The sequence below is a fragment of the Nerophis lumbriciformis genome, linkage group LG03 (assembly GCF_033978685.3).
Source record: "Nerophis lumbriciformis linkage group LG03, RoL_Nlum_v2.1, whole genome shotgun sequence".
Taxonomy (NCBI): Eukaryota; Metazoa; Chordata; class Actinopteri; order Syngnathiformes; family Syngnathidae; genus Nerophis; species Nerophis lumbriciformis.
In genome coordinates, this window is record NC_084550.2 from 67,357,774 (window position 1) to 67,374,083 (window position 16,310).

The 16,310-nt window shown below is 35.4% G+C and overlaps 1 protein-coding gene across 1 annotated transcript in view; it reads left to right on the forward strand.

Annotated features, from left to right (window-relative positions):
- Nucleotides 1-5,701: 5,701 nt before the first annotated feature.
- The window catches only part of mast3a (microtubule associated serine/threonine kinase 3a), a 168,298-nt gene continuing 157,689 nt past the window's right edge, over nucleotides 5,702-16,310 (forward strand). Inside the window, exon 1 of the mRNA XM_061941580.2 lies at nucleotides 5,702-5,802. Within this exon, the coding sequence (XP_061797564.1) occupies nucleotides 5,764-5,802 (39 nt within the window). The 5' untranslated portion in view covers nucleotides 5,702-5,763. The remainder of the gene's footprint in view (nucleotides 5,803-16,310) is intronic.

Below are 16,310 nucleotides of genomic sequence, written 5' to 3' on the forward strand. Positions count from 1 at the left end.
ACGACTTTAAGGGAGGGAAAAGATTGGAAAACACCTGCTAAATTAATTTGGACAAGCGGTAGAAAAATGGATGGATGGATGGATGTTTGGGTGAGAATGAGAGTAAACAACAAACTACACAAACAATAAGCCAGAAAGGGGCTTTTCATTAAGTGGGATGAAACCTTGAAGACAACCACACGGTTTCATCTTCTAAAGCAGTGTTTTTCAACCACTGTGCCGCGGCACACTAGTGTGCCGTGAGATACAGTCTGGTGTGCCGTGGGAGATGATCTAATTTCACCTATTTGTGTCATGTCTGTGTAATCATGTTTTGTTTTAGTCATGTTTTGTTTAGTTATTGGACTCTTTAGTTTCTGGCTTTTCACTCCCTTGTCTTGTTTCCATGATTACCCATTAGTTTCACCTGTTCCACGTTTGGACTCATTGTGCACTCTTGTTTGTCACCATAGCAACCCATTAGTTTTCACCTGTCACGTCACGCACCTGTTTCACGTTTTGAGTCACGCACCTGTTTTCGTTAATCATGTCTGTAGTATTTAAGTTCATTGTTTTCAGTTTGTCTTTCTGGTGACATCCCACATTTATGCGCTGCACATTTCTGACACTTTTTTCATGTCCATTGTTCACGCTGCTCCTTTTGTCCATGCCAAGTAAGTTTTGTGTATTATTGCCACAGTTAGTGTTTTTTTGTTGTTCATAGTTTCTGCCTTTGTGCAAGTATTTGTTTTCATAGCCAAGTTGTTTCTCCGCCACTGTACGCGCTTTTCGTCTGTATTTTTTTGGATAAAATTAAATAAATATGTTCTCACATTCCCGTCTCGCCCGGGGCAATTTTCCGTTGCATTCCGGAAAAGCAAGCACCCAGGACCAAGTCATGACAATTTGGGTTAAAAATATTTTTTGCAAACCAGTAATTAGAGTCTGCAAATAATGTGTTGTTGTTGAGTGTCGGTGCAGAGTAACCGTGTAATACTCTTCCATATCAGTAGGTGGCAGCAGGTGGCTAATTGCTTTGTAGATGTCGGAAACAGCGGGAGGCAGCGTGCAGGCAAAAAGGTGTCTAATGCTTAAACCAAAAATAAACAAAAGGTGAGTGCCCTTAAGACATACTTGCCAACCTTGAGACCTCCGATTTCGGGAGCTGGGGGGTGGGGGCGTGGTCGGGGGTGGGGCGTGGTTAAGAGGGGAGGAGTATATTGACAGCTAGAATTCACCAAGTCAAGTATTTCATATATATATCCTGAAAATATGCAAACAAACTGTGTTTAGATAATTGATCCTTCAAACTTGCATAAATAAATATTAAGGAATATAACATAACTTGGCTTCTGAGAGTTTCAAAAGGTAATGAATAAAATGCTAAAGTTGTTGATAAACAAGCAATTATTATTATTATTAATAAAATCAATTATTTCAAATATGTTTATTTTAATGTATAATTCTATGGCTGGATGTAATAAGGAGTCAAGAAAAAATACAAATAAAAATACAATTAATTTTGATGTTTTTAGCAAAATATAGTAAAAATGCATTTAGTTTTTTTTTTTTAAATTAATAAATATATTTATTTTTAGGTAAGATAAACATAATAATACAATTTATCTCTAGTCTGGATGATTTAGTTCTCCCGTCATGAAAAAAGGCTGTCCTCACTCAGCTCCGGCAGAAAATCGGGAGATTTTCGGGAGAATATTTGTCCCGGGAGGTTTTCGGGAGAGGCGCTGAATTTCGGGAGTCTCCCGGAAAATTCGGGAGGGTTGGCAAGTATGCCTTAAGAAAAGGCATTGAAGCTTAGGGAAGGCTATGCGGAATGAAACTAAGCCTGAACTGGCTACAAAGTAAACAAAAACAGAATGCTGGACGACAGCAAAGACTTACTGTGGAGCAAAGACGGCGTCCACAAAGTACATCCGAACATGACATGACAATCAACAATGTCCCCACAAAGAAGGATAAAAACAATTGAAATATTCTTGATTGCTAAAACTAAGTAGATGCGGGAAATATCGCTCAAAGGATGACATGAAACTGCTACAGGAAAATACCAAAAAAAAAGAGAGAAAAAGCCACCAAAATAGGAGCGCAAGACAAGAAGTAAAACACTACACACAGGAAAACAGCAAAAAACTCCAAATAACTCAAGTGGTGACAGTACACCTACTTTGAGACAAGAGCTATAGTGATGCATGCTTGGTTATGCTTTAAAGTCATATCCAACAATTGCGACAACGACTTTTTACTGTCAACTGAGTTTCGTTTTTTAATGATTTCTGCTGGTGGTGTGCCTCCGCATTTTTTCGACGCAAAAAATGTGCCTCGGCTCAAAAAAGGTTGAAAAACACCGCTCTAAACATTGCATTATTTTGTCCACAACAACACAAAAAAGTTGCATCTCCAACATTAACAGGGAGTTTCCTGGCAAGAACAAAGAGAGCTTCTTTGTCTTCTTGTTTGTACAAAGTGCATCAAAGCCGAGCATTGTGGTCTGAGCAAAACCAAAGCAGTGGGAGCTGGTACGACAGATGCATGACCAGTCCGGCAGATTCACTTCAAAGCACAATTGTTGGCCCACCATGCTGATATCAGTCATTAGTCAATTCTATTGGCCCACGCATAAATACATGGAATCTGGCCGTGAATGTTCATCCAATCATTCATTCAGGTTATCAATAATTACTGCTTCTAGCCCTTTCTCATCATTCCTACCATGTGATCTACCAGCAGGGCTCCACTGATCCATCCAAATATCGATACTCAGGGTACAGTATCAGATCCATATTATGACAGCATTATTTGTACAAACCCCAAAACCAGTGAAGTTGTCACGTTGTGTAAATGGTAAATAAAAACAGAATACAATGATTTGCAAATTATTTTCAACCCATATTCAGTTGAATGCACTACAAAGACAACATATTTGATGTTCAAACTCATAAACTTTTTTTTTTTTTTTGCAAATAATAATTAACTTAGAATTTCATGGCTGCAACACGTGCCAAAGTAGTTGGGAAAGGGCATGTTCACCACTGTGTTACATGGCCTTTCCTTTTAACAACACTCAGTAAACGTTTGGGAACTGAGGAGACACATTTTTGAAGCTTCTCAGGTGGAATTCTTTCCCATTCTTGCTTGATGTACAGCTTAAGTTGTTCAACAGTCCGGGGGTCTCCGTTGTGCTATTTTAGGCTTCATAATGCGCCACACATTTTCAATGGGAGACAGGTCTGGACTACAGGCAGGCCAGTCTAGTACCCGCACTCTTTTACTATGAAGCCACGTTGATGTAACACGTGGCTTGGCATTGTCTTGCTGAAATAAGCAGGGGCGTCAATGGTAACGTTGCTTGGATGGCAACATATGTTGCTCCAAAACCTGTATGCACCTTTCAGCATTAATGGCGCTTTCACAGATGTGTAAGTTACCCATGTCTTGGGCACTAATACACCCCCATACCATCACACATGCTGGCTTTTCAACTTTGCGCCTATAACAATCCGGATGGTTCTTTTCCTCTTTGGTCCGGAGGACACGACGTCCACAGTTTCCGAAAACAATTTGAAATGTGGACTCGTCAGACCACAGAACACTTTTCCACTTTGTATCAGTCCATCTCAGATGAGCTCAGGCCCAGCGAAGCCGACGGCGTTTCTGGGTGTTGTTGATAAACGGTTTTCGCCTCGCATAGTAGAGCTTTAACTTGCACTTACAGATGTAGCGACCAACTGTAGTTACTGACAGTGGGTTTCTTAAGTGTTCCTGAGCCCGTGTGGTGATATCCTTTACACACTGATGTCTCTTGTTGATGCAGTGCAGCCGGAGGGATCGAAGGTCACGGGCTTAGCTGCTTACGTGCAGTGATTTCTCCAGATTCTCTGAACCCTTTGATGATATTACGGACCGTAGATGGTGAAATCCCTAAATTCCTTGCAATAGCTGCTTGAGAAAGGTTTTTCTTAAACTGTTCAACAATTTGCTCACGCATTTGTTGACAAAGTGGTGACCCTCGCCCCCATCCTTGTTTGTGAATGACTGAGCATTTCATGGAATCTACTTTTATAGCCAATCATGGCACCCACCTGTTCCCAATTAGCCTGCACACCTGTGGGATGTTCCAAATAAGTGTTTGATGAGCATTCCTCAACTTTATCAGTATTTATTGCCACCTTTCCCAACTTCTCTGTCACGTGTTGCTGGCATCAAATTCTAAAATTAATGATTATTTGCACCAAAAAAAACCATCAAATATGTTGTCTTTGTAGCATATTCAACTGAATATGGGTTGAAAATGATTTGCAAATCATTGTATTCCGTTTATATTTACATCTAACACAATTTCCCAACTCATATGGAAACGGGGTTTGTGTTTACACGGTTAATCCCACACATAGTTCCGTAACCTGAGTTTCTTCGTGGTGTCGTCTCCTTCCTTACATTGCTGTATGCAGGGCCGGCCCGTGGCATAGGCCGTATAGGCAAATGCTAAGGGCGCCGCCCATCAGGGAGCGCCACGCCAGTGCCACAAATGTTGGAGAAAAAAAAAAAAAAAAAGTTGGTATTATTATTTCTAAATACAAAAAATAATCCCACGTTAATTAAAATGCAAAGTAAAGCCTATTTAATAGAAATATTATTTGTTACAACATTACGCCCCCCCCCCCCCCCCCTCCCCCGCACGGTGCGCCCCCTCCCTTCCCGTATCATGACTCTTTTTGGACGTCACCACATCAAAAAATCAACACAAGATGTCAAAACGGCCAAAACTGTCAGGTGCCCAAGGAAGAAAAAAGAGAAAAGACAGAAGTAGCAGGTAGGTAACGTTAGCCTACATGAAATGATTTGTCTGTTACAGAATGTGATAGTAACCTGGCTTTTTAGCATTAAGCTAATGCTACATGATTCGGCAATTGCTAATCAATAAATAGCTAGTTCTGTTTTAACGTCGGGTTAATATTGTGGAGGGGGCTAAATTGTTATGGAAAATAATAATGTAACGTTAGGTAATTACAGTACTCCCACCTTACATTCCTTGTATTAGATCTTTTAAGCAGGTGTTTTTTGTTTACATTGTTATTGCCTTCTGGTTAGCTAATGTTTGCCCTGCAGGTAATAGTCACTTTTCCACCCCTTTATATATTAGGTATAGTTGTAAGTTAAAAAAAAAAGGTCAAAGACAAAGCTATTCGGGTTCTTGTGAGTATATACACTTCACTGCCGATGTGGGGGGGGGGCGCCACCTAAAATCTTGCCTAGGGCGCCTGATTGGTTAGGGCCGGGCCTGGCTGTATGTATACTTTTGACCCAGCACATTTGCTCACATTTTCATAATAAATTCATAAAAGAAGCAAACTTCATGAATGTTTTTTGTGACCAACAAGTATGTGCTCCAATCACTCTATCACAAACAAATAAGAGTTGTAGAAATGATTGTAAACTCAAGACAGCCATGATATTATGTTCTTTACAAGTGTATGTCCACTTTTGACCGCGACTGTATGTGCTTGGTATCAGATCGACGCCAACGTGATCCGTATCACCCACCCCTAACACACGACGGGGTCTTATAAATAAACGCTCGTCCAAACATCAATGAAGCTCGGTTGCCGATCTTCCGGCCACGTGACCAGGCAGCCGCGGTGGAGGAGCAGCGGGGGGACGTGGAGGATGTGCGGCCGGGAGGAGGAGCACTTCACCCGGGCAGAGACTGGCGCGCAGAATGGCTTGACGGAGCAAGAAAGAAGCTGCTGATTTGTGGTCGGAATCATGGATGAGCCGAACATCCTCCGACGACGCGGACTACAGGTAAACACGTCACGGCATTTTCACGCCCTTTTATATGAATATACACGCATGTGTTGATCATTGTTGTTTATTTTGGAGCATCTCCTTGACGTGGAAATGTGGTTGCCTTGGTGATGTGCGCACGCAGCATCCTTTATCTCAACCTGGGTGCCATGTTTATTTTTCTACCACAGTTTTTAGTCAAAGAAAGAAAAGAATGTCCCAGCATTCATTTGGAATATTTCCACATCGCGCTATCCAGACTGGCATGGTACACATGACCCAGTGTCGACTTACAGTATTCTCCTTGAAATCATAACCGATTGTCATGCAAAGTAGGAGGCCGGCTGCAGCTAATCACGTTTGTATGCACTTGTAACATAACTGTAGCATTTTGCACATTTATTTCATGCTCAACCCCGAATAATTAGTGAATCTCACCAGTTAGTGTTAATAATCAAGCTGAAACCAGTTCCATCAAATTACTTTCGCTCACAAACAAGGTGAACGTTATTCAATTTCACACAGTTTGGAAATTTAATTTAAAACAATTCAGACAATTAGAATATTTTTATTAAATTAGGTATTTCATAAATCCGAATTAATATCAAGTGATGGGCAAGCTACTTGGAAAATGTAACTAAGGCCCAAATTACTCTCCATTAAATGTAACTCAGCTACAAGTTACTCTCCATTAAATGTAACTAAGCTCCAAGTTACTCTCCATTAAATGTAACTAACTCCAAATTACTCTTCATTAAATATAACTAAGCTACAAGTTACTCTCCATTCAATGTAACTAAGCTACAAATTACTCTCCTATAAATGGAACTTAGCTACAAGGGACTCTCGATTAAATGTAACTAAGCTACAAATTACTCTCCATTAAATGTAACTAAGCTACAAGTTACTCTCCAATAAATGTAACTAAGCTACAAGTTACTCTCCATTAAATGTAGCTAAACGTCAAGTTACTCTCCATTAAATGTAACTAAGCGTCAAGTTACTCTCCATTAAATGTAACTAAGCTACAAGTTACTCTCCATTAAATGTAACTAACTCCAAATTACTCTCCATTAAATGTAACTAACTCCAAATTACTCTCCATTAAATTAAACTAAGCTACAAGTTACTCTCCATTAAATGTAGCTAAGCTACAAGTTACTCTCCATGAAATGTAACTAAGCTACAAATTACTCTCCACTAAATGTAACTAAGCTACAAGTTACTCTCCATTAAATGTAGCTAAGCTACACGTTACTCTGCATTAAATGTAACTACACTACAAATTACTCTCCTATAAATGTAACTGAGCTACAAGTTACTCTCCATTAAATGTAGCTACGCTACAAGTTAGTCTCCATTAAATGTAGCTAAGCTACAAGTTACTCTCCATTAAATGTAACTAAGCTACAAGTTACTCTCCATTAAATGTAGCGAAGCTACAAGTTACTCTCCATTAAATGTAACTAAGCTACAAGTTACTCTCCATTAAATGTAACTAACTCCAAATTACTCTCCATTAAATGTAACTAACTCCAAATTACTCTCCATTAAATTAAACTAAGCTACAAGTTACTCTCCATTAAATGTAGCTAAGCTACAAGTTACTCTCCATTAAATGTAACTAAGCTACAAGTTACTCTCCACTAAATGTAACTAAGCTCCAAATTATTCTCCATTAAATGTAGCTAAGCTACAAGTTACTCTCCATTAAATGTAACTAAGCTACAAATTACTCTCCTATAAATGTAACTGAGCTACAAGTTACTCTCCATTAAATGTAACTAAGCTACAAATTACTCTCCATTACATGTAGCTACGCTACAAGTTAGTCTCCATTAAATGTAGCTAACCTACAAGTTACTCTCCATTAAATGTAGCTAAGCGTCAAGTTACTCTCCATTAAATGTAGCTACGCTACAAGTTAGTCTCTATTAAATGTATACGCTACAACTTATCCTCCATTAAATGTAACTAAGCTACAAGTTACTCTCCATTAAATGTAGCTAAGCTACAAGTTACTCTCCATTAAATGTAGCTAAGCTACAAGTTACTCTCCATTAAATGTAGCTAAGCTACAAGTTACTCTCCATTAAATGTAACTAAGCTACAAGTTACACTCCATTAAATGTAACTAACTCCAAATTACTCTCCATTAAATGTAACTAACTCCAAATTACTCTCCAATAAATTAAACTAAGCTACAAGTTACTCTCCATTAAATGTAGCTAAGCTACAAGTTACTCTCCATTAAATGTAACTAAGCTACAAGTTACTCTCCACTAAATGTAACTAAGCTCCAAATTACTCTCCATTAAATGTAGCTAAGCTACACGTTACTCTCCATTAAATGTAACTAAGCTACAAATTACTCTCCTATAAATGTAACTGAGCTACAAGTTACTCTCCATTAAATGTAGCTACGCTACAAGTTAGTCTCCATTAAATGTAGCTAACCTACAAGTTACTCTCCATTAAATGTAGCTAAGCGTCAAGTTACTCTCCATTAAATGTAACTAAGCTACAAGTTACTCTCCATTAAATGTAGCTACGCTACAAGTTAGTCTCCATTAAATGTATACGCTACAACTTATCCTCCATTAAATGTAACTTAGCTACAAGTGACTCTCCATTAAATGTACCTAAGCTACAAATTACTCTCCATTAAATGTAACTAAGCTACAAGTTACTCTCCATTAAATGTAGCTAAGCTACAAGTTACTCTCCATTAAATGTAGCTAAGCTACAAGTTACTCTCCATTAAATGTAGCTAAGCTACAAGCTACTCTCCATTAAATGTAACGAAGCTACAAGTTACTCTCCATTAAATGTAGCTAAGCTACAAGTTACTCTCCATTAAATGTAGCTAAGCTACAAGTTACTCTCCATTAAATATAACTAAGCTACAAGTTCCACTCCACTAAATGTAACTAAGCTACAAATTACTCTCCCATAAATGTAACTTAGCTGCAAGTGACACTCCATTAAATGTAAATAAGCTACAAGTTTTTTTCCATTAAATGTAGCTAAGCTACAAGTTACTCCCCATTAAATGTAGCTACGCTACAAATTACTCTCCATTAAATGTAACTAAGCTACATGTTACTCTCCATTAAATGTAGCTACGCTACAAATTACTCTCCATTAAATGTAACTAAGCTACAAATTACTCTCCATTAAATGTAACTAAGCTACAAGTTACTCTCCATTAAATGTAACTAACTCCAAATTACTCTCCATTAAATATAACTAAGCTACGAGTTACTCTCCATTAAATGTAACTAAGCCACAAATTACTCTCCTATAAATGTAACTTAGCTACAAGTGACTCTCCATAAATGTAACTAAGCTACAAATTACTCTCCATTAAATGTAACTAAGCTACAAGTTACTTTCCATTAAATGTAGCTAAGCTATAAGTTACTCTCCATTAAATGTAGCTAAGCTACAACTTATCCTCCATTAAATGTAACTAAGCTACAAGTTACACTCCATTAAATGTAACTAACTCCAAATTACTCTCCATTAAATATAACTAAGATACAAGTTACTCTCCATTAAATGTAACTAATCTACAAATTACTCTCCAGTTAGTGTTAATAATCAAGCTGAAACCAGTTCCATCAAATTACTTTCAAATACAAAAAAGGTGAACTTTATTCAATTTCACACATTGTGGAAATTTTATTTAAAGCAATTCAGACGTTTCGAATATTTTCATTAAATGAGGAATTTCATAAATCCGAATTAATATCCAGTGAAGGGCAAGCTACTTGGAAAATGTAACTAAGGCCCAAATTACTCTCCATTAAATGTAACTCAGCTACAAGTTACATTCCATTAAATGTAACTAAGCTACAAGTTACTCTCCATTAAATGTAACTAAGCGACACGTTACTCTCCATTAAATGTAACTAAGCTATAACTTGTCCTCCATTAAATGTAGCTAAGCTACATGTTACTCTCCATTAAATGTAACTAAGCTACAAATTACTCTCCATTAAATGTATCTAAGCTACAAGTTACTCTCCATTAAATGTAACTAAGCTACAAGTTACTCTCCACTAAATGTAACTAAGCTACAAGTTACTCTCCATTAAATGTAACTAAGCTACAAGTTACTCTCCATTAAATGTAGCTAAACTACAAGTTACTCTCCATTAAATGTAGCTCAACTTCAAGTTACTCTCCATTAAATGTAACTAAGCAACAAGTTACTCTCCATTAAACGTAGCTAAGCTGCAAATTACTCTCCATTAAATGTATCTAAGCTACAAGTTACTCTCCATTAAATGTAACTAAGCTACAAGTTACTCTCCACTAAATGTAACTAAGCTACAAGTTACTCTCCATTAAATGTAACTAAGCTACAAGTTACTCTCCATTAAATGTAGCTAAACTACAAGTTACTCTCCATTAAATGTAGCTCAACTTCAAGTTACTCTCCATTAAATGTAACTAAGCGACAAGTTACTCTCCATTAAACGTAGCTAAGCTACAACTTATCCTCCGTTAAATGTAGCTAACTCCAAATTACTCTCCATTAAATATAACTAAACTACAAGTTACTCTCCATTAAATGTAACTAAGCTACAAGTTACTCTCCATTAAATGTAACTAAGCTACAAGTTGCTCTCCATTAAATGTAGCTACGCTACAAGTTAGTCTCCATTAAATGTAGCTACGCTATAAGTTAGTCTCCATTAAATGTAGCTAAGCTACAAGTTACTCTCCATTAAATGTAGCTAAGCGTCAAGTTACTCTCCATTAAATGTAACTAGGCTACAAGTTACTCTCCATTAAATGTAGCTACGCTACAAGTTAGTCTCCATTAAATGTATACGCTACAACTTATCCTCCATTAAATGTAACTTAGCTACAAGTGACTCTCCATTAAATGTAACTAAGCTACAAATTACTCTCCATTAAATGTAACTAAGCCACAAGTTACTCTCTATTAAATGTAACTAAGCTACAAGTTATTCTCCACTAAATGTAACTAAGCTCCAAATTACTCTCCATTAAATATAACTAAGATACAAGTTACTCTCCATTAAATGTAACTAATCTACAAATTACTCTCCAGTTAGTGTTAATAATCAAGCTGAAACCAGTTCCATCAAATTACTTTCAAATACAAAAAAGGTGAACTTTATTCAATTTCACACATTGTGGAAATTTTATTTAAAACAATTCAGACGTTTAGAATATTTTCATTAAATGAGGAATTTCATAAATCCGAATTAATATCCAGTGAAGGGCAAGCTACTTGGAAAATGTAACTAAGGCCCAAATTACTCTCCATTAAATGTAACTAAGCTACAAGTTACATTCCATTAAATGTAACTAAGCTACAAGTTACTCTCCATTAAATGTAACTAAGCAACAAGTTACTCTCCATTAAATGTAACCAAGCTACAACTTGTCCTCCATTAAATGTAGCTAAGCTACAAGTTACTCTCCATTAAATGTAACTAAGCTACAAATTACTCTCCATTAAATGTATCTAAGCTACAAGTTACTCTCCATTAAATGTAACTAACTCCAAATTACTCTCCATTAAATTTAACTAAGCTACAAGTTACTCTCCATTAAATGTAACTAAGCTACAAATTACTCTCCTATAAATGTAACTTAGCTACAAGTGACTCTCCATAAATGTAACTAAGCTACAAATTACTCTCCATTAAATGTAACTAAGCTACAAGTTACTTTCCATTAAATGTAGCTAAGCTACAAGTTACTCTCCATTAAATGTAGCTAAGCTACAACTTATCCTCCATTAAATGTAACTAAGCTACAAGTTACACTCCATTAAATGTAACCAACTCCAAATTACTCTCCATTAAATATAACTAAGATACAAGTTACTCTCCATTAAATGTAACTAATCTACAAATTACTCTCCAGTTAGTGTTAATAATCAAGCTGAAACCAGTTCCATCAAATTACTTTCAAATACAAAAAAGGTGAACTTTATTCAATTTCACACATTGTGGAAATTTTATTTAAAGCAATTCAGACGTTTCGAATATTTTCATTAAATGAGGAATTTCATAAATCCGAATTAATATCCAGTGAAGGGCAAGCTACTTGGAAAATGTAACTAAGGCCCAAATTACTCTCCATTAAATGTAACTCAGCTACAAGTTACATTCCATTAAATGTAACTAAGCTACAAGTTACTCTCCATTAAATGTAACTAAGCGACACGTTACTCTCCATTAAATGTAACTAAGCTATAACTTGTCCTCCATTAAATGTAGCTAAGCTACATGTTACTCTCCATTAAATGTAACTAAGCTACAAATTACTCTCCATTAAATGTATCTAAGCTACAAGTTACTCTCCATTAAATGTAACTAAGCTACAAGTTACTCTCCACTAAATGTAACTAAGCTACAAGTTACTCTCCATTAAATGTAACTAAGCTACAAGTTACTCTCCATTAAATGTAGCTAAACTACAAGTTACTCTCCATTAAATGTAGCTCAACTTCAAGTTACTCTCCATTAAATGTAACTAAGCAACAAGTTACTCTCCATTAAACGTAGCTAAGCTGCAAATTACTCTCCATTAAATGTATCTAAGCTACAAGTTACTCTCCATTAAATGTAACTAAGCTACAAGTTACTCTCCTCTAAATGTAACTAAGCTACAAGTTACTCTCCATTAAATGTAACTAAGCTACAAGTTACTCTCCATTAAATGTAGCTAAACTACAAGTTACTCTCCATTAAATGTAGCTCAACTTCAAGTTACTCTCCATTAAATGTAACTAAGCGACAAGTTACTCTCCATTAAACGTAGCTAAGCTACAACTTATCCTCCGTTAAATGTAGCTAACTCCAAATTACTCTCCATTAAATATAACTAAACTACAAGTTACTCTCCATTAAATGTAACTAAGCTACAAGTTACTCTCCATTAAATGTAACTAAGCTACAAGTTACTCTCCATTAAATGTAGCTACGCTACAAGTTAGTCTCCATTAAATGTAGCTACGCTATAAGTTAGTCTCCATTAAATGTAGCTAAGCTACAAGTTACTCTCCATTAAATGTAGCTAAGCATCAAGTTACTCTCCATTAAATGTAACTAAGCTACAAGTTACTCTCCATTAAATGTAGCTACGCTACAAGTTACTCTCCATTAAATGTAGCTAAGCGTCAAGTTACTCTCCATTAAATGTAACTAGGCTACAAGTTACTCTCCATTAAATGTAGCTACGCTACAAGTTAGTCTCCATTAAATGTATACGCTACAACTTATCCTCCATTAAATGTAACTTAGCTACAAGTGACTCTCCATTAAATGTAACTAAGCTACAAATTACTCTCCATTAAATGTAACTAAGCCACAAGTTACTCTCTATTAAATGTAACTAAGCTACAAGTTATTCTCCACTAAATGTAACTAAGCTCCAAATTACTCTCCATTAAATATAACTAAGATACAAGTTACTCTCCATTAAATGTAACTAATCTACAAATTACTCTCCAGTTAGTGTTAATAATCAAGCTGAAACCAGTTCCATCAAATTACTTTCAAATACAAAAAAGGTGAACTTTATTCAATTTCACACATTGTGGAAATTTTATTTAAAACAATTCAGACGTTTAGAATATTTTCATTAAATGAGGAATTTCATAAATCCGAATTAATATCCAGTGAAGGGCAAGCTACTTGGAAAATGTAACTAAGGCCCAAATTACTCTCCATTAAATGTAACTAAGCTACAAGTTACATTCCATTAAATGTAACTAAGCTACAAGTTACTCTCCATTAAATGTAACTAAGCAACAAGTTACGCTCCATTAAATGTAACCAAGCTACAACTTGTCCTCCATTAAATGTAGCTAAGCTACAAGTTACTCTCCATTAAATGTAACTAAGCTACAAATTACTCTCCATTAAATGTATCTAAGCTACAAGTTACTCTCCATTAAATGTAACTAACTCCAAATTACTCTCCATTAAATTTAACTAAGCTACAAGTTACTCTCCATTAAATGTAACTAAGCTACAAATTACTCTCCTATAAATGTAACTTAGCTACAAGTGACTCTCCATAAATGTAACTAAGCTACAAATTACTCTCCATTAAATGTAACTAAGCTACAAGTTACTTTCCATTAAATGTAGCTAAGCTACAAGTTACTCTCCATTAAATGTAGCTAAGCTACAACTTATCCTCCATTAAATGTAACTAAGCTACAAGTTACACTCCATTAAATGTAACCAACTCCAAATTACTCTCCATTAAATATAACTAAGATACAAGTTACTCTCCATTAAATGTAACTAATCTACAAATTACTCTCCAGTTAGTGTTAATAATCAAGCTGAAACCAGTTCCATCAAATTACTTTCAAATACAAAAAAGGTGAACTTTATTCAATTTCACACATTGTGGAAATTTTATTTAAAGCAATTCAGACGTTTCGAATATTTTCATTAAATGAGGAATTTCATAAATCCGAATTAATATCCAGTGAAGGGCAAGCTACTTGGAAAATGTAACTAAAGCCCAAATTACTCTCCATTAAATGTAACCAAGCTACTAGTTACTTTCCATTAAATGTAACTAAGCTACAACGTATCCTACATTAAATGTAACTAAGCGACAAGTTACTCTCCATTAAATGTAGCTACGCTACAAGTTACTCTCCATTAAATGTAACTAAGCTACAGCTTACTCTCCATTAAATGTAACTAAGCTACAAGTTACTCTCCATTAAATGTAACTAAGCTACAAGTTACACTCCATTAAATGTAACTAAGCTACAAATTACTCTCCCATAAATGTGACTTAGCTACACGTTACTCTCCATTAAATGTAACTAAGCTACAAGTTACTCTCCATTAAATGTAACTAAGCTACAGGTTACTCTCCATTAAATGTAACTAAGCCACAAGTTACTCTCCATTAAATGTAACTAAGCTACAAGTTACACTCCATTAAATGTAACTAAGCTACAAATTACTCTCCCATAAATGTGACTTAGCTACAAGTTACTCTCCATTAAATGTAACTAAGCTACAAGTTACTCTCCATTAAATGTAACTAAGCTACAGGTTACTCTCCATTAAATGTAACTAAGCTACAAGTTACTCTCCATTAAATGTAACTAAGCTACAAGTTACACTCCATTAAATGTAACTAAGCTACAAATTACTCTCCCATAAATGTAACTTAGCTACAAGTGACACTCCATTAAATGTAAATAAGCTACAAGTTACTCTCCATTAAATGTAGATGGCCTTTTATTAATATCTCAATCTTTTTAGGCCATGTCACGATACACCATATATATCTCCATATTTTGCCTTAGCCTTGAATGAACACTTGATATATAATCACAGCAGTATGATGATTCTATGTGTCTACATTAAAACATTCTTCTTCATACTGCATTAATATATGCTACTTTTAAACTTTCATGCAGAGAGGGAAATCACAACTAAAAGTGTATTTATTAAACAGCTATTAAGCAGTGGCACAAACATTCATGTCATTTCAAAACAAAGTGCAAGATTGTCAGAGACATTTTAAAACAAGCTATTAGTGCACTTTTGTGCATGATGTCACTAAGATGACATATCAAAACAACACTAAATTAAAGTGCAGTTTTTGTACAGAATGCCACTACAATAGTTTAAAACAAATAAAGTGGACTTTTGTGTATGATGTCACACAAGATATTTCAATAAGTGTCAAATAAAAATGAGCTGCATAATAGGAAATCAAATAGTGTATGTCCTTCACTATGTGGTAGGTTCCTGCGGACGTTATCTCCTTCTGTTGTTGACTCTTTTTTTTCATACGGTGTTGATGTGGAAATGGTTGCTTGGGCATTTTGTTGGTGTGGCACCGGCTGGAGATGTTGACATGAATAATAATAATAGATTTTATTTGTAAAAAGCACTTTACATTGAGTAAACAACCTCAAAGTGCTACAGTGTATTATATATATATATATATATATATATATATAAATATATATATATATATATATATATATATATATATATATATATATATATATATATATATAAATCAATCAATCAATGTTTATTTATATAGCCCTAAATCACAAGTGTCTCAAAGGGCTGCACAAGCCACAACGACATCCTCGGTACAAAGCCCACATAAGGGCAAGGAAAAACTCACCCCAGTGGGACGTCGGTGTGAATGACTATGAGAAACCTTGGAGAGGACTGCATATGTGGGTAAGCTCCACATATATATATATATATATATATATATATATATATATATATATATATATATATATATATATATATATATTTAAATAAAAAAAAATAAAAATGAAAATAAAAAAATAAATAAAAATAATAAATAAATAAATGGGTTGTACTTGTATAGTGCTTTTCTACCTTCAAGGTAGTAAAAGCACTTTGACAGTATTTCCACATTCCCCCATTCACACACACATTGATGGCAGGAGCTGCCATGCAAAGCGCTAACCAGCAGCCATCAGGAGCAAGGGGTGAAGTGTCTTG